At 42.4% G+C, this 25,805-nt stretch overlaps 1 protein-coding gene across 2 annotated transcripts in view; it reads left to right on the top strand.

Annotated features, from left to right (window-relative positions):
• Window positions 1-25,805, top strand: part of btbd11a (BTB (POZ) domain containing 11a) — a 619,821-nt gene that overhangs the window by 510,100 nt on the left and 83,916 nt on the right. For both annotated transcript variants that reach the window (XM_060903305.1, XM_060903304.1), the window contains exon 5: window positions 10,951-11,116. In XM_060903305.1, the coding sequence (XP_060759288.1) occupies window positions 10,951-11,116 (166 nt within the window). The remainder of the gene's footprint in view (window positions 1-10,950; window positions 11,117-25,805) is intronic.

Below are 25,805 nucleotides of genomic sequence, written 5' to 3'. Positions count from 1 at the left end.
AACAGTTTTCAAAATGGCGGCACTGACACCTGGCTGACACTTCACATTTCGAAGTCTTGCACAAGTCTCGTGAAGATCGCATGGATAAGCGATGCCTGGTGTGGACCATCTCATCTCATCTCATTATCTCTAGCTGCTTTATCCTGTTCTACAGGGTCGCAGGCAAGCTGGAGCCTATCCCAGCTGACTACGGGCGAAAGGCGGGGTACACCCTGGACAAGTCGCCAGGTCATCACAGGGCTGACACATAGACACAGACAACCATTCACACTCACATTCACACCTACGCTCAATTTAGAGTCACCAGTTAACCTAACCTGCATGTCTTTGGACTGTGGGGGAAACCGGAGCACCCGGAGGAAACCCACGCGGACACGGGGAGAACATGCAGACTCCGCACAGAAAGGCCCTCGCCGGCCACGGGGCTCGAACCCGGACCTTCTTGCTGTGAGGCGACAGCGCTAACCACTACACCACCATGCCGCCCCAGGCCGATAAGTATAGTATTTAATTGCAGTTAGTTGCCAATACGAGTCACGATATAAGGTTACTAAAACCAAAAACGTAATAGAATAACACGTTAATTAAGAAATAAAGCAAGTTTAAAAATGACTTCAGTTCCACTTTAACCTAACCTGCATGTCTTTGGACTGTGTGGAAAACTGGAGCAGACACAGGGAGAACATGCAAACTCCACACAGAAAGGCCCCTTTTGGCTGCTGGGCTCGAACCCAGAACCTTCTTGCTATGAGGTGACAGTGCTAACCACTACACCACTGTGCTACCCAAAAATCAGACTTTAGTTATCTCTATTAATATCAAACTGAAATTGGAAGCACATTTGTACCCATATTAATTCCAAAATTAACTATATGTTGGATGCATACAATAAGTTTTAGTATATTTATTATAGAATATCGAAAGTTCGTTCATCCATCTTCAGTAAATGCTTTATCCTGGTCAGAGTCACAATAAATCCAGATTCTGTCCCAGGAACACTGCATTTTTGTGAGGTAAGTGGAACGTGGAGAACTGAGAAGAAGCCCATAGGCACATGGAGAACACTAAATGAAGCTCATAATCAAATCAGAGACCCTGGAGCTTGAGGCCACAACTTTACCCACTGTTAAATGAGTTATGATGTAAATTATTTATTATGAAAATCAGGAAAAAGAGGTAAGGGTAGATGACGCCATATTGTGAAAAAACATCCAATCACTGATCACCAATCACCCCAATGGCCAATCATTGATCACCATTGTTTGTTCCATGTACATGCTTCTTTGTTCTTCATTTTAAAGCTAGACTACCTTTCAGATTTTTCAAGTTTAGGTCATAAAAAGAATTTTCCCTGGGCCGAAAACTACTGAATTTGAATCACAGACTTCCAATTTTATTATTTAAAAAAAAATAGAACAATTAATTAATTTAGGACCACGTGGCCCTAAATTTTCCGCTATTTTTTCCTGCTTCATCATGACCCAATTCAAGATGCTACATCATACATCATCACGTGGTGGGCTTTCCCAATTTGCGCAAGGCATTGTGGGATACAAATTTGAAACAGGAAAGAAAAATGGAGGACGTGAGTGTGCAAATGAAACATGAAAGACCGATTACAGTAACGGAAAGCGAGAAGAAAAGACGTTATGTTATATACGAAGGAAAGGAAACACAGGACCGAACTAATAAACATCGGCAGTCAGCGAGCACCTCGGTGTGATCAACTGTTCGTTTAGCGACAGAATGATGGAACTGTCAGTGCACGGTCAAGGTAAACCTGTAGATGGCAGTAATGCAACACTGTGGATGCCAGCTGCCATAAAACCCAAAAGAAGAAGGTAAACCTGTGCATGCGCACACGGACTTCCTCTGTCTGCTTGACTGCGCGAAGCAAGCGATTTCATGCACGTTATTTGCTTTAATCCCCTCAAATTAAATAACTTCCCAACCACAGAATGGCCTGTTTTTTTTTGTGAAATATTCACAATGACCAAATTTCAAAGAGAACTAAATTTCACGAAATCGAAAGGCCATCTAGCTTTAAATTTTATTGTCCTTTATCTCATCTCATTATCTCTAGCCGCTTTATCCTTCTACAGGGTCGCAGGCAAGCTGGAGCCTATCCCAGCTGACTACGGGTGAAAGGCGGGGTACACCCTGGACAAGTCGCCAGGTCATCACAGGGCTGACACATAGACACAGACAACCATTCACACTCACATTCACACCTACGGTCAATTTAGAGCCACCAGTTAACCTAACCTGCATGTCTTTGGACTGTGGGGGAAACCGGAGCACCCGGAGGAAACCCATGCGGACACGGGGAGAACATGCAAACTCCACACAGAAAGGCCCTCGCCGGCCACGGGGCTCGAACCCGGACCTTCTTGCTGTGAGGCGACAGCGCTAACCACTACACCACCGTGCCGCCCCATTGTCCTTTATATTTACAAGTAATATTAGTGAGACTACTCATGACCAAAGACTTATTTCAAGAAGGAATAAGTTATAATCTATTATTCTCATTCTGATAAAACTGTTTTCTATTCTGTTGTATTTAGTGTCTTCAAACCAATCCTTTTCTCCATGTAACATGCTTTGAGAAGGAAATGTCTGTGAGGATATTCTATGAATATGCAAATTAGTCTATGACATCAACTGGCAATTTCTTGAAAACTTTTTGAACTACTTTGCCCTGAGAAAAATTGACAACAGAATTGACAGTGCTACAAAGCAAATTCTACACTCACTGAATACGACAAGTTAAAACGTCCTTTTAAAATAATGTGCCGTTTCTGCTGCAAAGCACCAAATAAATGTTACTTTTTGTTCCCCAAAGACAAAGCTCTCTATAACCAGAGAGTAAAGTTTGTTTCTGGTGACTTTCCAACTGCTTTCCCACTTTGAATACTCACAGCACGGCACATTTCTCTCAAGACGGCACTCCAAACAAATGCCAGTTTGATTTCAAGCAGTTGATTTAGCTTTGAGTTTCATTACATTAAATAATGAATCAGCACATTGCTGCTCACTTTTTGGAAAAGGAGCAAGGTAGAAAACATTTTGAAGACGATGTCTGCTTATATTGACTTGCAAAATGCCTCTGTTTGTTGACGTCATTGGCATTTACGTAGTTAGCTGATTTAGCAGAGTGCATTAGCATTACCTTGTTCACTGTCCTACATTTCATCTCATCTCATCTCATCTCATTATCTCTAGCCGCTTTATCCTGTTCTACAGGGTCGCAGGCAAGCTGGAGCCTATCCCAGCTGACTACAGGCGAAAGGCGGGGTACACCCTGGACAAGTCGCCAGGTCATCACAGGGCTGACACATAGACACAGACAACCATTCACACTCACATTCACACCTACGGTCAATTTAGAGTCACCAGTTAACCTAACCTGCACGTCTTTGGACTGTGGGGGAAACCGGAGCACCCGGAGGAAACCCACGTGGACACGGGGAGAACATGCAAACTCCGCACAGAAAGGCCCTCGTCGACCACGGGGCTCGAACCCGGACCTTCTTGCTGTGAGGCGACGGCGCTAACCACTACACCACCGTGTCGCCCATCCTACATTTCAAGTCAAGTTTATTTCTATAATGCTTTTAACAGTAGACATTGTCGCAAAGCAGCTTTACAGAATTTGAATGACTTTAAACATAAGCTAATTTTATCCCTAATCTATCCCCAATGATGAAGCCTGTGGCAAGGGAAAAACTCCCTCAGACGACATGAGGAAGAAACCTTGAGAGGAACCAGACCCAAAAGGGAACCCATCCTCATTTGGACGACAACAGACAACATGATTATAACATTAACAGTTTTAACATGAAGTCAGTTTCGTTGATGTTATAAACTCTTCAGTTGATGGAAACTTGAGTGCAAAACTGTTCATGACAACTGCATTCCTAAAGTTAGCAAGTTAACTGTAGTCCTCAGCCATAAAAGCATTACTGTAAGGCCAAGTTTACATTAGACCGTATCTGTCTCGTTTTCTTCGCGGATGCACTGTCCGTTTACATTAAACCGCCTGGAAACAGGAATCCGCCAGGGTCCACGTATTCAATCTAGATCGTGTCTGGTCCGGTGCTGTGTAAACATTGAGAATACGCGGATACGCTGTGCTGAGCTCTAGCTGGCGTCGTCATTGGACAACGTCACTGTGACATCCACCTTCCTGATTCGCTGGCGTTGGTCATGTGACGCGACTGCTGAAAAACGGCGCGCACTTCCGCCTTGTATCACCTTTCATTAAAGAGTATAAAAGTATGAAAATACTGCAAATACTGATGCAAATACTGCCCATTGTGTAGTTATGATTGTCTTTAGGCTTGCCATCCTTCCACTTGCAAGTGGTAAGTGATATGCGCTGGGATCACACACACAGCGGCTCAGTCCCGAATCACTGCTTGTGCACTTCACTCGCGCGCTGTGTGAGCTGCGCAGGGCAGGAGTGCGCACCCTCCAGAGGGCACTCGCTGTTCAGGGCGGAGTGATTTGGAGCGCAGGATGCCTGCGGAGCCAAGCGTATCCGTGTATTGGTGTTGCTGTGTGCACGCAAATCGTGTATTGGTGTTGCTGTGTGCACACTAATTGTTTTAAAAACATTAATCTGATGATCCGCTGATACGGTCTAATGTAAACTTGGCCTAAGTGTCCAGAGCATCTTCCGGGTGTGACTTTCAACTGTCCATATGGGGCCGTCCTCCACAGGAGCAATGTGATGAGAGTCCAACCAGACGTAGGGCATCAGGATGGATCAGGCAGGTCCGAGGAGCAGAAGAGGTCAGCATCTCGATCTCAGGATTGACATGTAACTCAGAGGGACACACGGGGGGAACACACACAGGTGGTTAGGTATGCCCAATGTCACCTGAATAAGTAGAAACAGTATACATTTTGCGTTGAGTGCAAGCAGGGGCTCTGGCAAAACTATGACAGCATAACTACAACCCCAATTCCAAAAAAGTTGGGACAAAGTACAAACTGTAAATAAAAACGGAATGCAATGATGTGGAAGTTTCAAAATTCCATATTTTATTCAGAATAGAACATAGATGACATATCACATGTTTAGATACAGCTTCTTCTTTGAACTATAGAGTTTTAGCTGGCAATGGCGGATGGCACGGTGAATTTTGTTCACAGATAATGTTCTCTGGAAATATTCCTGAGCCCATTTTGTGATTTCCAATACAGAAGCATGCCTGTATGTGATGCAGTGCTGTCTAAGGGCCCGAAGATCACGGGCACCCAGTATGGTTTTCCGGCCTTGACCCCTTACGCACAGAGATTCTTCCACATTCTCTGAATCTTTTGATGATATTATCCACTGTAGATGATGATATGTTCAAACTCTTTGCAAACTCCTTTCTGATATTGCTCCACTATTTGTCGGCGCAGAATGAGGGGGATTGGTGATCCTCTTCCCATCTTTACTTCTGAGAGCCGCTGCCACTCCAAGATGCTCTTTTTATACCCAGTCATGTTAATGACCTATTGCCAATTGACCTAATGAGTTGCAATTTGGTCCTCCAGCTGTTCCTTTTTTGTACCTTTAACTTTTCCAGCCTCTTATTGCCCCTGTTCCAACTTTTTTGAGATGTGTTGCTGTCATGAAATTTCAAATGAGCCAATGTTTGGCATGAAATTTCAAAATGTCTCACTTTCGACATTTGATATGTTGTCTATGTTCTACTGTGAATACAATATAAGATTTTGAGATTTGTAAATTATTGCATTCCATTTTTATTTACAATTTGTACTTTGTCCCAAATTTTTTGGAATCGGGGTTGTAAAAGGGGAGAGCCAGAAGGTAACACAGGCATGAGGGAGCCCCGGGACATAAAGCAGCAGCCACTACACCATCAACAAACCTGAGTGAGCAAGCGAGTGGGAACTGACAGCATCCATACATCCCAGTTTACCAAAACACTCTATGTCTGAGGACCCTCCAGATCTACTCCTTTACCTCATAAACACTATTAACAAAAGGCTTGACTAAACAGATATGTTTTCAGCCTCGACTTAAACGCTGAGACTGTGTCTGATTTCCGAACACTACTTGGAAGGCTGTTCCACATTTTAAAGCCAGCAATTTGTGATGAACTGCAATATAAACTCACCACTCTGAAACTTCTTGCCATCCTCACAGCTGAATATTGTGTACCTCTCCAACTCAACAACAACAGCTGTATTTCAAAATTTATCAATGAATATTAATGAGCATTGGGTGTCTGCTTATGAATATTAATGTCTAGCAGGCAGTTGAACAGACTTCATCAAGCAGAGTTGAAAATATACTTTGCAATAACTCATTAAAAATACAAAAGTTTGGACACTTTCTAAGTCAATGTTTTTTCTTTATTTTTATGAATTAAAAGTCACTTCATGTCTTAACCCTCATCCTACCATGCTATTTTACACCTTAATCTTACCATGTGGGGTCCGTTTGGACCCCAATACTTTTCTCTAAAATTAAAGCTTATAAAGACAAAATCACCAGATAAGTTTTGTTCAGAACATCTTGTATTAATAACAGCAATACACTAAAGGGCCCAAAGCATAAAGAACACACTTAACCTTCATCCTACCAGCCAATTTTACATACACAAACTACCAGGCGGGGTCCGTATGGACCCCAGGAGGGAATACCTTGAAATCAATGTAGTAAGAACCAATTCAATACAGCAAACAGACATAACTTTATTGAAGAACAAAATCCACTATGGCTGAATATCAGTGATGTATTATAAATGCAATAACATTGCAATAATATTGCAATAACTAGCATACATGTAGCAAATTATAGCGCCACAAAAAAAACTGGCATTATATACATGATTTTTGCAGCTCATGCAGCTGTAAAACATTCTGGATTACAACTTAGGTATTTTCTTACAGAATTTAAAACAAAAAAGTAATTGTAAAATAATTTAGGGCTTTTGTTTTACAGCCTTTGCTTATTGCAGCAGTGGGGTCCACACGGACCCCAAGAAGGAATGCCTTGGTAGTTTCATTATGGAACATAAAAGAAATAAAAGAAGTTAACTTTCAGTGTGCTATTCAATTATAAAATGAAAGACAGATAAACTTTACTCTGGGGTCCGGTTGGACCCCAGTAACAAATTAATTATACCTTCACAATGCAAAAAGCTGATCTTCCGGTGCTTTAGTGTTTTAATTAAGACATAAATTCCGACAAATTCATAAAACGGTGAGGCAGTATGTCACATATTTTTAAAATGGCAAACAAACATATAGGTGCGGGGTCCAGATGGACCCCACTTGGTAGGATGAAGGTTAAAGTAATGATGGATGTCGTTTCTCTTTACTTAGTTGAGCGGATCTTGACATAATTTTTCCAGGTCTGGAAAAATCTGATCCGATAAAACATCTGACCAATCAGAAATTGTTTACGTGTGACGTCGTCTGAGCACGTGCTATTTTTCCCCAGGCATCTTTGTGCATCCTTGTTGCATCACGAAGTCACGGAATACAGATTCACAGAAAGAAAATCAATAAATACAAAGCACGGATCTTTTATCCACGGTTATGTGATTTTCCGTGAAATATCAATAGTAAGTTAATAAAGTAAACATATAAATGCAGGGAAGATATTGTAATTATGAACTTCGGCAGTCCAAACATTTAATTGTTTTAGACTTCTTGATTTTTTTTATCCGTGTTGTATGAAATCAGTAACCAATCTGTAATATACTGAAACATCCGTGACCAATCCGTACATTATTAGCATCCGTATTAAAATCCGTAACCACTCCGTATTTTGGATCCTTTTTTATTATATTTCCATAGTCCGTGACCTATCCATATTATATCAACCACCGGAGTGTGTGCATGGGTTGTTTTGAAGCCCAAGCTGTACAGTATGACCCGGAATAATGTGCTACTACTTGGAAAAAACTTCCATGACGATTCCTAAGTTGCATGCATTTATTTCCCTGAGTGTCAGGACCAAGCGATATTATATAATGCCAATAGTGTGCAAAGCACCATCAAGGTAAACAGTAGATACTTTATTTTAGAATCTAAAATGTGAAACATATTTTGTTTTTAACACTTTTTTTTGTTTGCCACAGAAGTCCATATATCTTCCATATGTTATTTCATAGGTCGGATGTCTTCAATATTGTTGTACAATATAGAAAACAGTCAAAATACAGAAAGACCTATGAATAAGGGTGTCCAAACTTTTGACTGCAACTGTAGACATGATTTTCAGAGTAAAAAGTAAAGACGATGTGACAAAAATGAGATTTAAGATGTGGGTTAGATCTACTTCTTTCACAGATACCAGCTGGTCTTGATTGAACAACCAGCCAGACTTCCTGTTTGTCACGATGACACCTGATACAGTGAAGCCTTTCCATGAAAATGAACGCTAATTAGAATCTTCTTATATCTTATTAAACAAGAAAACAGAGTCATCTATATCCCCCACCCTATATACCAACTATATACCAAGTTTCAAGATATAATTTGTCACATTTTTCAAGTTCTGCTGCAGGAAACCAACCCGACCTCTTTACACTGACCTCAGCAGCCCATGGCATAAACCCACCAGACCTTTGGTCTAGGTGAACTAAAAATTAAAATTTCTCATGTCTTAGTATCAAAAGGCACATATACATTACTTAATCAACACATATGCCAATTTTCAAGACCATACCACTCATAGTTTTCAAGTTCTGCTCTGGAAACAAAACCTACCCCTAAGACTAACCTGAGAGACTAAGTCTGAAATTGTTTCCATGGAAACATGAAAAATTAAAATTTCTCACATTTCTTAGTATGAAAAGGCACATCTACACCACCTTGTTAACATGTATACCAAGTTTCCAATTCGTATCACGAATAGTTTTGGATATATCTCATCTCATCTCATTATCTCTAGCCGCTTTATCCTGTTCTACAGGGTCGCAGGCAAGCTGGAGCCTATCCCAGCTGACTACGGGTGAAAGGCGGGGTACACCCTGGACAAGTCGCCAGGTCATCACAGGGCTGACACATAGACTCAGACAACCATTCACACTCACATTCACACCTACGGTCAATTTAGAGTCACCAGTTAACCTAACCTGCATGTCTTTGGACTGTGGGGGAAACCGGAGCACCCGGAGGAAACCCACGCAGACACGGGGAGAACATGCAAACTCCACACAGAAAGGCCCTCGCCGGCCACGGGGCTCGAACCCGGACCTTCTTGCTGTGAGGCGACAGCGCTAACCACTACACCACCGTGCCGCCCGCTCTTAGAAACTAAGTCAAAAATCTATTTATGATGTAAAAATTTGAAAAATATGGCTGGTTTTTTTTTTCCAAAAATCCAAAATAACAAAAGGCACCAGTTCAGATGTTGCTTGATATGTACACAAAGTTTCATGAAGATATCTTCAGTAGTTTTAAAGATATGGCCCAGAAACGAAAACGGGACCAGACAGACGGACGGAACCCCTTTTCTATACCCCCCGCCAAACTTTGTTTGGGTGGGGGTAATGAAAAAAAAAAGATTCTTCGATTCTTACTCGATTCGATTCGATTCGATTCGATTCTTACTCGGGCACGGTGGTGTAGTGGTTAGCGCTGTCGCCTCACAGCAAGAAGGTCCTGGGTTCGAGCCCCGGGGCCGGCGAGGGCCTTTCTGTGCGGAGTTTGCATGTTCTCCCCGTGTCCGCGTGGGTTTCCTCCGGGTGCTCCGGTTTCCCCCACAGTCCAAAGACATGCAGGTTAGGTTAACTGGTGACTCTAAATTGACCGTAGGTGTGAATGTGAGTGTGAATGGTTGTCTGTGTCTATGTGTCAGCCCTGTGATGACCTGGCGACTTGTCCAGGGTGTACCCCGCCTTTCGCCCGTAGTCAGCTGGGATAGGCTCCAGCTTGCCTGCGACCCTGTAGAACAGGATAAAGCGGCTAGAGATAATGAGATGAGATGAGATTCTTACTCACTTCTTGTCTCTGTGAAATTGTGGATCTAGTTAGCAAGTTTAATGTATGCTCTTATGCTTGGTTGTATAGCTAGCTTGGTAAAATATGCCTTTTGAATCTGTTTAGCATCAGCTTGTTAGCCAAAATGTAACCATCATAATTGAACAAAGGATCTATCAAATGGACTCTTTGACTGTTTGTAAGAACAAGGCCTATTGTATAAAGATACTTTTGATTTAGCTGGCAAGCTTAGTGTTGACAGTTTCATCTGACTAGCTAGCTATGTAGTTTGCTTCCTGTGGAACAAAACACTTTGGAGTTAATTAAGCTAATGTCACAGGTTAATAAAATGACAGTAGTAATTTAAGTTACTTCAAAGTTGAACCATCTTTAATTAATTTTGCTGTAATTGAAATACTCTGAAACAGCAAGGACTGAAAACGTGCTTGCAGCAAAAAAGCACAAGTTGAAAGAGGGCTGTTACTGTAGCTTGTTGATCTGTCAGTGTAATATGTCGCATTGAATAGATCAAATGGATTTTTGTATTAAGATTACTTTACAATTATGTATATTTATGTACATTTTCATCAAATTATAGGATCAGAGTTCAGCACCAATCAACGTGAGATCAGAGGAATCCTGTGAAGGATAGCCAGGGCATTGGGGATTTTCACCACCATTATAAGTTATTATGCTTTCAGATAATATCAACTTGGATCTAATGGCATTTTAATTATAAGAAGTGTACAATTTACATGGAAATTTCAGAGATAATAAATGCCGTCTCAGATAAATAGCCAAAATGTAATAGTTGAGAAAATAAATCTGTCCTGAGTGGACACATCGGTATTTTACAGTTAAAGCCGTCTTTGGCAGTGAAGCGTTTGAGAGCCCCTGACATAAACCACAGCTGTTGGATCTCTGCTGTCTTGTGTTCCTCTCCAAATGAAACTCCTAATGTAACAATTTTCATTCCCGTTTTACTTTTCTTTCCAGAGCAGACGACTGTTTCTGTGCCACACGAAAGTTGGACGCAGCCTCCACAGAGGCCAAGTTTCTGCAGGACCTGGGCTTTCGGATGCTCAACTGTGGTCGCACTGATCTCGTCAAGCAAGCGGTCAATCTGTTAGGACCTGACGGCATAAACAGCATGAGCGAACAGGTCAGATACGCTTGTTCTGCTGATACACAGAAACATACTTCTGACATGACTGTAATGACAAGCACCACAAATGGTTAGTGCTGTCTATTGCGAATACATGATACTTTGGTCAGTTTACAAAATCCATTTGGTAAACACATTTCTATAGAAACGTCCACTGACACGCAGCAGCTCTCATAAAGCCTGCACTGTTCTACATGCTGCATTTGCAGGAATTGCATTTTCAGGTCACTTTGCCACTAAGGCTAGGCAACATGACAGTATAATATTGATATTGTGATAAATTATGTCAGGATACAGTTTCCCGTGATATCTCAGGTATCACCGGTATTATTATAACAATTACAAACTCTGAATGGAAGCAGTAGATTTGGGACTGAATCTTTAGAATTATTACAGAAATAATGTACGGAATGTTTTACTTTGTATTTTTGTGGACACTAAATAAAAGTACCACTGACTTTAAGTTCTTTAAGTGCAACACTACTACAACCCCAATTCCAAAAAAGTTGGGACGCTGTGTAAACCGTAAATAAAAAACAGAATATGATGATTTGCAAATCATGGAAACCCTATATTTCATTGAAAATAATACAAAGACAACATATCAAATGTTGAAACTGAGAAATTTTATTGTTTGTTTTTTTTAATATATGCTCATTTTGAATTTGATGTCAACAGCACGTTTCAAAAAAGTTGGGACGGAGGCATGTTTACCACTGTGTTGCATCAACTCTACTTTTAGCAACACTCTGTAATCGTTTGGGAACTGAGGAGACCAATTGCTGTAGTAGTTGCTCAACAGTTCAGGGTCTCCTTTGTCGTATTTTGCACTTCATAATGCACCAAATCTTTTAAACGGGAGACAGGTCTGGACTGCAGGCAGGCCAGTTTAGCACCCGGACTCTTTTACTATGGAGCCATGCAGTTTTAATATGTGCAGAAAGTGGTTTGGCATTGTCTTGCTGAAAGAAGGAAGGTCTTCCTTGAAAAAGATTTTGTCTGGATGGCAGCATATTGCGCTGAAATCTGTATATATCATTCAGCATTAATGATGCATTCCCAGATGTACAAACTACCCATGTCATGTGCACTAATGCACCCTCATACCATCACATACTGTATGCTGGCTTTTGAATTGTGCACTGACAACAAGCCGGATGGTCCCTCTCCTCTTTAACCTGGAGGATGTGGTGTCCATGATTTCTAAAAAGAATTTCTACTTTTGATTCGTCAGACCTCAGGACAATTTTCCACTTCGCCTCAGTCCACCGTAAAAGAACTCGGGCCCAGAGAAGGTGGTGGTGTTTCTGGATATTGTTTAACTGGCATTTGTGGATGCAGTAATGAACTGTTTTCACAGACGATGGTTTTCTGAAGTGTTCCTGAGCCCATACAGTGATTTCCACTACAGACACGTGTCTGCTTTTAATGCAGAGTCGCCTGAGGGCCTGAAGATCACAGGCATCCAGTGTCAGTTTTCAGCCTTGTTTCTTGCATACAGAGATTTCTCCCGATTCTCTGAATCTTTGAATTATATTATGTACCATAGATGACATGATCCCCAAATTCTTTGCAATTTTACATTCAGGAACATTATTCTTAAATTGTTGCACTGTCTGCCCATGCAGTCTTTCACAGAGCGGTGAACCCCTCCCCATCTTTACTTCTGAGAAACTCCGCCTCTCTGGGATGCTCTTTTTATACCCAATCATGTTATTGACCTGTTGCCAATTAACCAAATTAGTTTTTTGTTTGTTTTGTTTTGTTTTTAAGCATTACACAACTTTTTCAGTCTTTTGTTACCCCGTCCCAACTTTTCTAAAACATGGTGCTGACATCAAATTCAAAATGAGCATATATTTTATAAAAATCAATAACATTTCTCAATTTCAACATTTGATATGTTGTCTTTGTACTATTTTCAATGAAATATAAGGTTTCCATGATTTGCAGATCTTCACATTCTGTTTTTATTTATGTTTTACACAGTGTCCCTACGTTTTTGGAATTGGGGTTGTATTCACAATACCTTATCAAATTACTTTTTTTTTAGCAAACCCATAATATCACATGATAAATATTATATCATAGAAAAGTCTTGTGGTACACTTTTGCCATATCACCCATCCCTAGTGTGCAATGTTACATACTTAACATTTTAATCAGTGTTTAACCCAAACAAAAAAAACAGCAAGATCTCTCTATGCAAACCTACTGTAGGTATTAATTAATCAGGAAAACCTCCTAGTCTGAGTGTTTGAAGGTCTTGATGGTGCAGCCACAGATTTACAAGCAGCCCTTCTGAAGTTGTGTCAGGAATGCTTGATTCTCTTCAGAAAAGCTCACTGATCTCCGTCAGATTCTTCCAAGCCGCTGTTTGTGTTGGACTTTATTACCACCTGTGGGCCAAATGGATACCAACAGTTCATGTCCTGACTCTGGCAGTACTTCACCTAGCCTGACACGGATCTTTTCCCATTTCTCTCAGTACACCAGGGAGAAATTAGAGATACTCACATCATTCATTTATAGGTTGTTGGGTTTTGCTTGAAAGTGTTTAACTTAATGTAAGAAATGTAAGATAAAATCCGTACTGAATGACTTGCTCAGTAACATTAAAAATCAGTATATTATTATTATTTTTCTTTATGATTAAATTCTTACTTGACTCATTTGGCTTACTACTACTAATACTACCACTACTACTACTATTTGTCAAGCTACTTGCTCAAACAACCCTGACTGTTCTTTCCCAGTTGTCCCTGTCTTCCATTGTTGCCCGGAGCTGATCTTTGCAAAGATTGGTATCTCTCTCTACTTGCTCGATGATTGAATAGTCATTTTTGCTTTTCAGTTGCTACCCTCGTGGGTGACTCCTATCAAAGTGCAGTACTCATCTAACTAGAGTAGTTTCAGCTTGTCGTTGCCATAGGTGATCAAGTCGAATGTTTAGGGATCCATTACACTAAATCTTTTAGTGCATGCACTTGCTAAACACCACCATCCCTGCTCCCGGTGGTGGATTTATTTATTTATTTATTTATTTGAGGTTTACTCCTCCAACTGTGTATGTCGACAGTTACCTGGTCCCATGTACAAACTTTGCCTGTGGCCAGCATAATCCCGCCACAGTTACCACCCCTAGGGTGTGCTTCCCACGGGTTAAAGCCTCAGACCTGCTGGACATGGATTTACCCACAAGGCTCGGTGTGAACAGCTGTGAGACAAGGAGACAAAAGGAGCCATTTGACTTAAACCTTTTTCTTTTAAATAAAAAGTTTTCTGGGCGGCATGGTGGTGTAGTGGTTAGCACTGTCGCCTCACAGCAAGAAGGTCCTGGGTTCGAGCCCAGTGGCTGGCGAGGGCCTTTCTGTGCGGAGTTTGCATGTTCTCCCCGTGTCCGCGTGGGTTTCCTCCGGGTGCTCCGGTTTACCCCACAGTCCAAAGACATGCAGGTTAGGTTAATTGATGGCTCTAAATTGACCGTGAGTGTGAATGGTTGTTTGTCTCTGCATCAGCCCTGCGATAACCTGGCGACTTGTTCAGGGTGTACCCTGCCTCTCACCCATAGTCAGCTGGGATAGGCTCCAGCTTGCCTGCGACCATGTAGAACAGGATAAGCGGCTACAGATAATGGATGGATGGAAAAAGTTTTCCTAATTTCACTCACAGTTTCCTCCATTATGCAATTCCTCCTGATCATGGTGCCAGTGAGATTTAACCATTGCTTCATGTCTACCTAAAGGACAATGCAGCAGCACTTTAGTCCTTTAGTATGTCCGGCTTTCTCACCTCCTCATCTGTACATTTCTGCTCAAACAGATCAGCTTCCAAAGCTGCAATTTTTATGATATCACCATCAATGCCATCGTTCTTGTCACCTCATAGACTGCTAAATAGCCAAGCCGAGTCTTTACTGTAACCCAGCGTCACTGAGTTGTGTAGCTGCATTGCATTTTGGATCTCAGTGAGAAAATAAGCTTTTGCTCTTCTGTTTTGAGGAGATAAAAATGAAACCTAAATTTAATCACTTACGATTGAGAGTTGATTTTTTTTTTGTCTTCTTAAACGGCATTGTGCTCGTGATGTTCCGTGTGAACCACAAACTTTTCACAGGAATGACAAAGATCTTGCATTCGTATACACCAGAATCTAAATACATCACAAACATTTCAAGATAAAATATTTATTGTGTGTCATATCTGTGAAGAATCTGGATGACTGAGATTCTTCACAGATATGTTTCTACGCACTTTGGGATGAGATCCCGTCGACTGGTGCGGGAGTATGAGAGGACTTCCAGAAAACTGGCAGACATCTTAGCCAGAGAGGATCGTTCATTTTTGTCAACCTGGAACGACCATCATTGAACAGAGGTGGGTGTCTATGACATCTTTTTTCAGCCACCTACAATCAGTGTTGCCAGATTGGGCTGTTTTAAGTGCATTTTGGCGGGTTTTGAACATATTTTGGCTGGAAAACGTCAGCAGTATCTGGCAACGCTGCCTACAATGCAGCCATCAGCATTCTGATTCGGATTCTATGATGATCCATGAGAGGATAAATACTGGATACTCCCTATTAGTCAGACAGAACTGAGGAAGCGTTTAGGATGAGAGGCAAAACGTTTTCAAGAATCTTCAAGCAAGTCCAGTTGCTCTCTTCAACCAACCACAGATTTATTGTGTGTCTGGTGCAGTGTTGTAGTCGAGTCAGTAAACCTCGAGTCTGAGTCCAATCTCGAGTCCCCAGTGTTCAAGTCCAAGTCATTAAAGAAAATTTCAAGTCGAGCCCACTATTGATCCGAGTCGAGTCCGAGAACAAGACTCCAACTGCACCATTTGACGGTGGCTGTTGCTGCCTTTATGTGAAAGCGTCTCTGCTACTGTGTTGGACTAACGTTACTGCTTGACTGCCCCATTTTAGTGAATAGGCTACAGATAAAAAGCTTGTTCATCGCTCAGCAAGCCCCGCCCACTATCAACAGGACAAATAACATGAGCGAGGGTTAACACTAGCTAGTTCATCGCTTAGCGAGCAAGCCCTGCTATCAACAGAGCAATGAACATAGCGTGTCACTTCCTTCTCCGGGTGTAATCTTGCCAAATGACGATTGAAGTTCGAGGTTGTCCCTGTCGTCTCCTCGATAGTTCTTCTACATATGGAACACATACCGTAGCGGTGCATTTTTTCCCACTGCACGAGAAGTCTGTATAAGCAAAGCGGACAATCCTGGGGCGTTCTCTCCAGGCATTTTAGCACCATTAACATTAGTTTGATCCTGAACATGATGTATGAACAGGTGAATGTGCATTCTCTTGCACCAAATTAGTATAAAAAGTAATGTAAATATAAATATCCAAATTATTATGGCATGTTACAAATTTTGGGGCGGCACGGTGGTGTAGTGGTTAGCGCTGTCGCCTCACAGCAAGAAGGTCCTGGGTTCGAACCCCGGGTCCGGCGAGGGCCTTTCTGTGTGGAGTTTGCATGTTGTCCGCGTGGGTTTCCTCCGGGTGCTCCGGTTTCCCCCACAGTCCAAAGACATGCATGTTAGGTTAACTGGTGACTCTAAATTGACCGTAGGTGTGAATGTGAGTGTGAATGGTTGTCTGTGTCTATGTGTCAGCCCTGTGATGACCTGGCGACTTGTCCAGGGTGTACCCCGCCTTTCGCCCGTAGTCAGCTGGGATAGGCTCCAGCTTGCCTGCGACCCTGTAGAAGGATAAAGCGGCTAGAGATAATGAGATGAGATGTTACAAATTTTTTTTTTTTTTTAAATCCAAGTCCTCGTCTCCAATTTACGAGTCCGAATGCCGTTAATGCATGAGTCCGAGTCCGAGTCTGAGTCATTGTTGCTCAAGTCCAAGTCAGGTCACGAGTCGGACTCGAGTACGACAAGCCCGGTCTGATGGAATTTTCCTTTAAAAGTAGTACAGATTAATGTGGTGTTAACATTCATAAAGAAATATTTTAAAAAGAAATATCCAGGGTGATGGAGGCGCTAAATGATGTCAGGGGATAGAGGTGTGGAAAATCTAACTGTTCAGAAAAAAACCCGCTAATTACAGTCTAATTAAAGTATAACCATCTACCACGCACATGATTCTCTCATGGGAAAATATTATGTTGTGTTTTATCACTTGAAACGATTTTATATAACACTAGAATTAAACGTGTTGAATGTTAACTATTGTACGCATGGTAAACAAGCACACAAGCGGTACACATGGAGTTACAGGATAACTGAAGTCTGGGAGAAAGCCTGAACCCTGTCAGCTTCCTATAAATCCCCATCTCTCTTTCTTTCTCTACTCATAATGAACTTTCTGCCCCCATTGGCTCCTTGTCTCCTCCTTACTATTCCACAGCTTCTACCCAAGAGGCTTTAGTGGAGAGCCTGCTGAGAACTTCAGCCCAACATTTTACAGTTCCACAATCAGTCCTCATGTCATTTAGTTCAAATCATGGTCTGCACCCACAAAACTGCATGTGGAGAACTGAACTCCTTGCAATCAAGTTTTATTTTGTAAAATACAATTTTGTACCATCAGATTTTCTGCGAGGTTTTGAATCTGAGATGTGCGCTACTTCAAATACATGTATTTCGAATTGGTTTACCAAACCGTGTCAAATGTTGTGATATCCTCAATTCTGTTTTAATGGGAAACTAATAGGCTTGTGCAGATATTGATCTTTTTTTTTTAATTATTCAAATGAATTTTGGCGAGGGCGGCACGGTGGTGTAGTGGTTAGCGCTGTCGCCTCACAGCAAGACGGTCCGGGTTCGAGCCCCGTGGCTGGCGAGGGCCTTTCTGCGTGGAGTTTGCATGTTCTCCCCGTGTCCGCATGGGTTTCCTCCGGGTGCTCCGGTTTCCCCCACAGTCCAAAGACATGCAGGTTAGGTTAACTGGTGACTCTAAATTGACCGTAGGTGTGAATGTGAGTGTGAATGGTTGTCTGTGTCTATGTGTCAGCCCTGTGATGACCTGGCGACTTGTCCAGGGTGTACCCCGCCTTTCGCCCGTAGTCAGCTGGGATAGGCTCCAGCTTGCCTGCGACCCTGTAGAACAGGATAAAGCGGCTACAGATAATGAGATGAGATGAGAATTTTGGCGATAGTTTGGGAAGAATTTAACCATGTCTGGATGTTAAAGTTCATGTAATCTGGCAACCCTGATTTCTACATAAGTAAATAGACTCTAGCTTTGTGTGGGTATTAATCTGATTCTAAAGTTAGTTCTCCAACAGGAATAAATCTTGATTTTGTGTAAATCTCAGATGTTGAAAGATTTATTTGCATCATCACTGACTGAGATCCATCCATTATCTCTAGCCGCTTTATCCTGTTCTACAGGGTCGCAGGCAAGCTGGAGCCTATCCCAGCTGACTACGGGCGAAAGGCGGGGTACACCCTGGACAAGTCGCCAGGTTATCGCAGGGCTGACACATAGACACAAACAACCATTCACACTCACGTTCACACCTACGGTCAATTTAGAGCCACCAATTAGCCTAACCTGCATGTCTTTGGGGGAAACCGGAGCACCCGGAGGAAACCCACAGGGAGAACATGCAGACTCCGCACAGAAAGGCCCTCGCCGGCTGCTGGGCTTGAACCCAAGGCCTTCTTGCTGTGAGGTGACAGTGCTAACCACTACACCACCGTGCCGCCCTGACTGAGATCCAAGCAAGTCAAATTCAAATAAAGTTTAACTGGACTAACCCAGTATCTCCCATCATCAGGAGATCATAAGTTTGAGTCCTGATAAGGACACGGTTCCACAACAATGATAACTATAACTGTACCTAGAACTGCAACTATAACTATACCTGAATGGAATTCCAGTCTCGAGCAGTCACACCACAACTATAATCCCAACTATAATATCGCTTGGTCCTGCCACTCAGGGAAATAAATGCATGCAACTTAGGAATAATCATGGAAGTTTTTCCAAGTCGTAGAACATTATTCTGGGTCATACTGTACAGCTTGGACTTCAAAACGACCCATGCACACACTCCAGTGGTTGATATAATACAGATAGGTCATGGACTACAGAAATATAATAAAAAAGGGACCAAAATACGGAGTGGTTACGGATTTTAATACGGACGCATCACGGATGCTAATAATTTACGGCTTGGTCACGGACATTTCAGTATATTACACATTGGTTACTGATTTCATACAACACGGATAAAAAAATTAAGAAATCTAAAGCAATTAAATGTTTGGACTGCCGAAGTTCATAATTAAAATATCTTCCCTTCATTTATATGTTTACTTTATTCATTTACTTTTGATATTTCACGGAAAATCACATATCCGTGAATAAAAGGGCCGTGCTTTGTGTTATATTTTTTATTTTCTGTGAATCCGTATTCCGTGATTTCATAATGCAACAAGGATGAACAAAGATGCCCGGGGAAAAATGGCATGTGCTCAGACAACGTCACATGTACAACACCTACCTGATTGGTCAGATGTTTTATTGGATCAGATTTTTCCAGGCCTGGAAAAATGGCTCCAGAAGCAATCTCAGGCTACGTTTACATTACGTCGAATCAGCGGATCATCAGATTAACATTCTTAAAACGATTCGCGTTTACACTAAAACCGTTAGCCGTGCACACAGCAACGCCAATACGCGGATACGCTCGGCTCCGCAGGCATCCTGCGCTCCAAATCACTCCGCCCTGAACAGCGAGTGCCCTCTGGAGGGTGCGCACTCCGGCCCTGCGCAGCTCACACAGCGCGCGAGTGAAGTGCACAAGCCACGATTCGGGACTGAGCCGCTGTGTGTGTGATCCCAGCGCATATCACTTACTACTTGCAAGTGGAAGGATGGCAAGCCTAAAGACAATCATAACTACACAATGGGCAGTATTTGCATCAGTATTTGCAGTATTTTCATACTTTTATACTCTTTAATGAAAGGTGATACAAGGCGGAAGTCCGCGCCGTTTTTCAGCAGTCGCATCACATGACCAACGCCAGCGAATCAGGAAGGTGGATATCACAGTGACGTTGTCCAATGAGACGCCAGCTAGAGCTCAGCACAGCGTATCCGCGTATTTTGAATGTTTACACAGCACCGGAGCTGACACGATCTGGATTGAATACGTGGACGCTGGCGGATTCCCGTTTCCAGGCGGTTTAATGTAAACGGACAGTGCATCCGCGAAGAAAACGAGACAGATACGGTCTAGTGTAAACGTAGCCTCAGTGATACGGATAAACCCAGGCCTGGGATATAGGGATCATTATTGGTCTGGTGTGAACACCAAGCACATAAACTGCAGGGGATTGATTTGTAGTTGTAGTTATCAGTATTGTGGGACCAGGCCTTAATGCCTGGGAATCCAACAATGCTTGGGAAGGATGGGTTGGGATGGGATACTTTTCTCTTCCTTTTCAGTTACGACAGGCATCTGTTAGCTAATGTATGCGGAAGAGAGTAGATAGTGTTTTCCTCCAAGTGTCTTATACTTCCCTGTGATGCAGTATGATAAGTAGTTAGAAAATATGTGGATGGCTGGATTCATGTGTCTCGGAGTAAGCATGTGTTAGCCTTCGCCCTCCTGGATGGCTGGATAGGAACTGGCTTAACAAATTGGTGAGAAAATGTGGAAAGAGTCAAGAAAAAAGTCGACCCTTGCCTTGGTAGAGAGGCTTCACTTTGTCTGAGGCAACATGGTGTATAAATCTGCAATATAAATTGCATCAGAAAAGTGGCAATAGTGAGCTTACATAAGACAATAAACCCAAAGAAAATGGTCAAGTGGATGATTTGTCTCTTATTCACAGGGGAGACTCATTTTCTTGCATTGCCTCATAAACCAGGCCCTGGTTATAGTCATGAAGTTGCTGAGAAATTTCTGGATATACTCAAGAAAAATGAACAATACACGAAGATAAATAAAGGCATTCTTTTGTGTCAGTCTCAGGTTATTGGCTCTACTCGAATCAGCTGATGGTCCAACTGTTGAGCCCTGACACGAGTGATTGAGACACTGCATGTACTTGTGCTTCAGGTGGTTGTTATAATGGTGTGTATTGTTGGAGTCCAGCTGGGACTAATTTGAGTTCTCTGTGGGGAGGAATGAGTCGACTCGCAGTGTTATTGTGAATCGCTGATCAATTTTGCCTTTCCACAATGAACAAATTACCTATTTTAGCACTTATAGCATAGCCTGTTTGGGACATTTCCACTTCCTTTATTACTAAGTTTACAACATTGTTATCACTACAGAAAGTATCACTAAAGCGAATCATCTCATCTCATCTCATCTCATCTCATCTCATTATCTCTAGCCACTTTATCCTGTTCTACAGGGTCGCAGGCAAGCTGGAGCCTATCCCAGCTGACTACGGGTGAAAGGCGAGGTACACCCTGGACAAGTCGCCAGGTCATCATAGGGCTGACACATAGACACAGACAACCATTCACACTCACATTCACACCTACGGTCAATTTAGAGTCACCAGTTAACCTAACCTGCATGTCTTTGGACTGTGGGGAAAACCGGAGCACCCGGAGGAAACCCACGCGGACACGGGGAGAACATGCAAACTCCGCACAGAAAGGCCCTCGTCGGCCACGGGGCTCGAACCCAGACCGTCTTGCTGTGGGGCGACAGCGCTAAGCACTACACCACCGTGCTGCCCTAAAGCGATTCATACTGTATGTGCCATAATTTACAGAATATACACACAAAAAAAACCAACAACTTTGCAAAGTAGTTCTAGCATTTTAGGTGTATCGTCACAAAATTGGTGTCAAAATACTCAGTAGACTATAAAGTTTAGTAATTATCAAAACAGTGAACATTTTAAATATGACTTCGACATGCCAATCAATATATTCGAACAGCTGTAACTCATCACTGATTGGATGGAATCAGATGAAATTTGAAAGGCATGTTCATGATTATCCCTGCGATGACCTGGCGACTTGTCCAGGGTGTACCCCGCCTCTCGCCCATAGTCAGCTGGGATAGGCTCCAGCTTGCCTGCGACCCTGTAGGACAGGATAAGCGGCTACAGATAATGGATGGATGGATGGATGGATGGATGTTCATGACTATATTCTGAAGCAGTGTGCAGGGTTTGCTGAACCAAATACCTTTTTTTGGGCTCCAGAGCTTCAGTAGTAATCAACAGCAAATATTCAAAGTTTTGACCGGGGGGGGTGATTTGGGAAGTTGGACATTTCCCCATTCTTGGCTGAGATAGATGGAATAACACGACAGCACTGCAAAACTGAAGCGTGACGTTCACTGCTGTGAGTGAGAGGGATGTCAGGCGTCATGCTGAGATGGTATATATTTCCATATTTTAACAGTTCAGTGAAAAATTATAAATACCAGATGTGATCAAAAAGTTTCGAGACTGTTCCTGTTTCTAACAAACGGAGTGCCACACGGTCATTCACATGCAGCAGGAGTGAGCAGGAGCTTTCGTGAGTTAAGGCCTGGTCCCACAATACCAATAACTATAACTACAACTATAATGAAAACTATAAATAAATCAGTCCCCTGCAGTTTATATGCTTGGTTCTCACACCAGACCGATAATGATACCTATAGAGGTTTTCGACCCACGTGACCGTTGCCATGTCAACAAGTCGACGGCGCCATTTTGGCGGTCACAAATATGGCGACTACCGGTAGCGATACACATGTTGATCATGACGAAGTCTCATTGTCGAGTATTTTATCCGGCCTAGATGACGCGAGTAAGAAGCGATATCACCAGAAAATCAATGATGCTGGTGTACGTGATCCGTACACGTTACCAGGCTATCTTTTTCTGGCTTTGCAGCGCTGCAGCGCGGGTGATCTTCCTGACTGCAGTCAGGCGTGTGGGAAATACCAGGGAAAAAAACATAAAAGAAAAAGGAGCGAGATGCAGAAAACACCTTCACTTCACCTTCAGCGACGTAGGGCATTTACAGGGCGAGCAGAGGGAGAGGTATTTGCAAAAATTGAGGTTAGCAGGCTTAGAGAACGACGTTTACCTGCTTCCACCAGGATTGTTCACTGACGTACGGAAGTACACCAAGCCCTCGTCTTTACCTGACTTCGGCCCACATGATCTGTATACCTATGTCGTTAAAAACCAGGCTGGGTAACATGCCTACATCAGCGGGTCGTCCCTGGAGCCGGTGGTCGCCATCTTATTACAGCTAAGGTTTGTTCACATTTTCATTTACTTTCGGTCCTCAGGATAAACAAAATGTTATTAAATGTCAGTGAAATAACTTCTTAGTCTGTTGAGACATGGCCCGTTATAAATTTGCTGTTACCAGGCAATGACCAAGAACTGTATTATTAGGGTCGGTGTAGTTGTAGCAGTGTACTAGCAGCTAGCTGTTAGCACTAGCTAATGTCAACAACAGTAGCTAGTATGTTACTGTAGCAACGTTTACGTTCAGTCATTTGGATGACTGTTAAAACCTTTCAGTCTCAAGTTTTTCCTTTACTGTATTTACTAGTTTACTGAGCTAGCGCGCTCGCTCCCAGCCTGCCCGAGCTAGCGCGCTCGCTCCCAGCCTGCCCGAGCTAGCGCTAGCTCAGTAAACTAGTAAATCCAGTAAAGGAAAAACTTGAGACTGAAAGGTTTTAACAGTCATCCAAATGACTGAACGTAAACATTGCTACAGTAACATACTAGCTACTGTTGTTGACATTAGCTAGCTTGACCTTCAAAATGGCAGACACTGGGGCGTCACGTGACCTGTGACGTCACGTTGAAATCCTCTATAGCCCAGGCCTGGGTTTATCCGTATCACTGAGATTGCTTCTGGAGTGATTTTTACAGGCCTGGAAAAATCTGATCCGATAAAACATCTGACCAATCAGGTAATTGTTTACATGTGACGTTGTCTGAGCACGTACTATTTTTCCCTGGGTATCTTTGTCCATCCTTGTTGCATCATGAAGTCACGGAATATGGATTCACGGAAAATTTAAAAAAAATATGTAATACAAAGCACGGATCTTTTATTCACAGATATGTGATTTTCCATGAAATATCAATAGTAAAATAATAAAGTAAACATATAAATGCAGGGAAGATATTTTAATTATAAACTTCGGCAGTCCAAACATTTGAAGCTAGATGGCTTTTTGATTTCATAAAATCAGTGAAATTTAGTTCCCTCTGAAATTTGGTCATTGTGATTGTTTATTTCTGTAATATCTCAAAAAAAAACCCACAGGTCACTCTGTGGTTGGGAAGTTATTTAATTTGAGGGGTTTAAAGCAAATAATGTGCATGAAATCACTCGCTTCGCGCAGACAAGCAGACAGAGGAAGTCGGTGTGTGCATGGGCAGGCTTACCGTACCTCTTCCTTCTTCTTCTTTTGGGTTTTACAGCAGCTGGCATCCACAGTGTTGCATTACTGCCATCTACAGGTTTACCTTTGACTGTGCACCAACGGTTCCATCATTCTGTCGCTAAACGAACAGCTGATCACACCGAGGTGCTCGCTGACCGCCGATATTTATTAGTTTGGTCCTGCGTTTCCTTTCCTCCGTATATAACATAACGTCTTTTCTTCTCGCTTTCCGTTACTGTAGTCGGTCTTTCACGTTTCATTTGCACGCTCACGTCCTCCATTTTCCTCTCCTCTTTCAAAATTGTATCCCACAATGCCTTGCACAAATGGGGAAAGCCCAGCACGTGATGCATGACGCAGTATCTTGAATTGGGTCATGGTGAAGCAGGAAAACATAGCAGAGAATTTCGGGCCACGTGGCCCTAAATTCATTAATTGTTCTATTAAAAAAGACTAATAAAATTGGAAGTACTATGTGAGTCGAATTCAGCAGCTTTCGTCCCATTACACAAAAATAATTGTGTGTCGGGGAGAATTCTTTTTATGACCTACACTTAAAACAATCTGTAAGGCAATCAATTGTTTTAAAAAATCTTTGTTTTAGACTTCTTAATTTTTTATCCGTGTTGTATGAAATCCGTCACCAATCTGTAATATACTGAAACATCCATGACCAATCCGTAAACTATTAGCATCCGTGATGCATCCGTATTAAAATCCATAACCACTCCGTATTTTGGATCCTATCCGTATTATATCAGCCACCGGAGTGTGTGTATGGGTTGTTTTGAAGCCCAAGCTGTACAGTATGACCCGGAATAATGTGCTACTACTTGGCAAAAACTTCCATGACGATTCCTAAGTTGCATGCATTTATTTCCCTGAGTGTCAGGACCAAGTGATATTATAGTCGGGGTTATAGTTGTGGTGTGACTGCTCCAGACTGGAGCTAAGCTCAGGTAGAAATAAGTATAGTCATAGTTGGAGTTATAGGTATAGTTATAGTTATCAGTGTTGTGGAACCGGGCTTTTAGTATGCCACATGGTGTCACGCTGTCAACATCGGGACTTGTGTTACACACATTTTTGACAACATACGGTACACATACTCATTTGTGGTTTTACTATGGACCTCAAACTGGTCCAAATCAGGTAATCAGCAACCTTGAAATGTTTCAGCAAGCCTATTCCAGTGAAGCAATGAGCTGAGCGAGGTGTTTTGAGTGGTATTCGGATTTCAAGAGGGGCAGAAGTCAGAGCGCGCCGACGATCCAGACTAGACCCCGAAGCCGCCGCCAGGCGCCGCTAAAACCGCCATTTAGAATTTGAGCCACCGCCA

The sequence above is a fragment of the Neoarius graeffei genome, chromosome 21 (assembly GCF_027579695.1).
Source record: "Neoarius graeffei isolate fNeoGra1 chromosome 21, fNeoGra1.pri, whole genome shotgun sequence".
In the NCBI taxonomy this organism is placed as follows: Eukaryota; Metazoa; Chordata; class Actinopteri; order Siluriformes; family Ariidae; genus Neoarius; species Neoarius graeffei.
The sequence above is the reverse complement of the archived record's forward strand: the minus strand, read 5'-3'. Positions and strand labels throughout refer to the sequence as shown.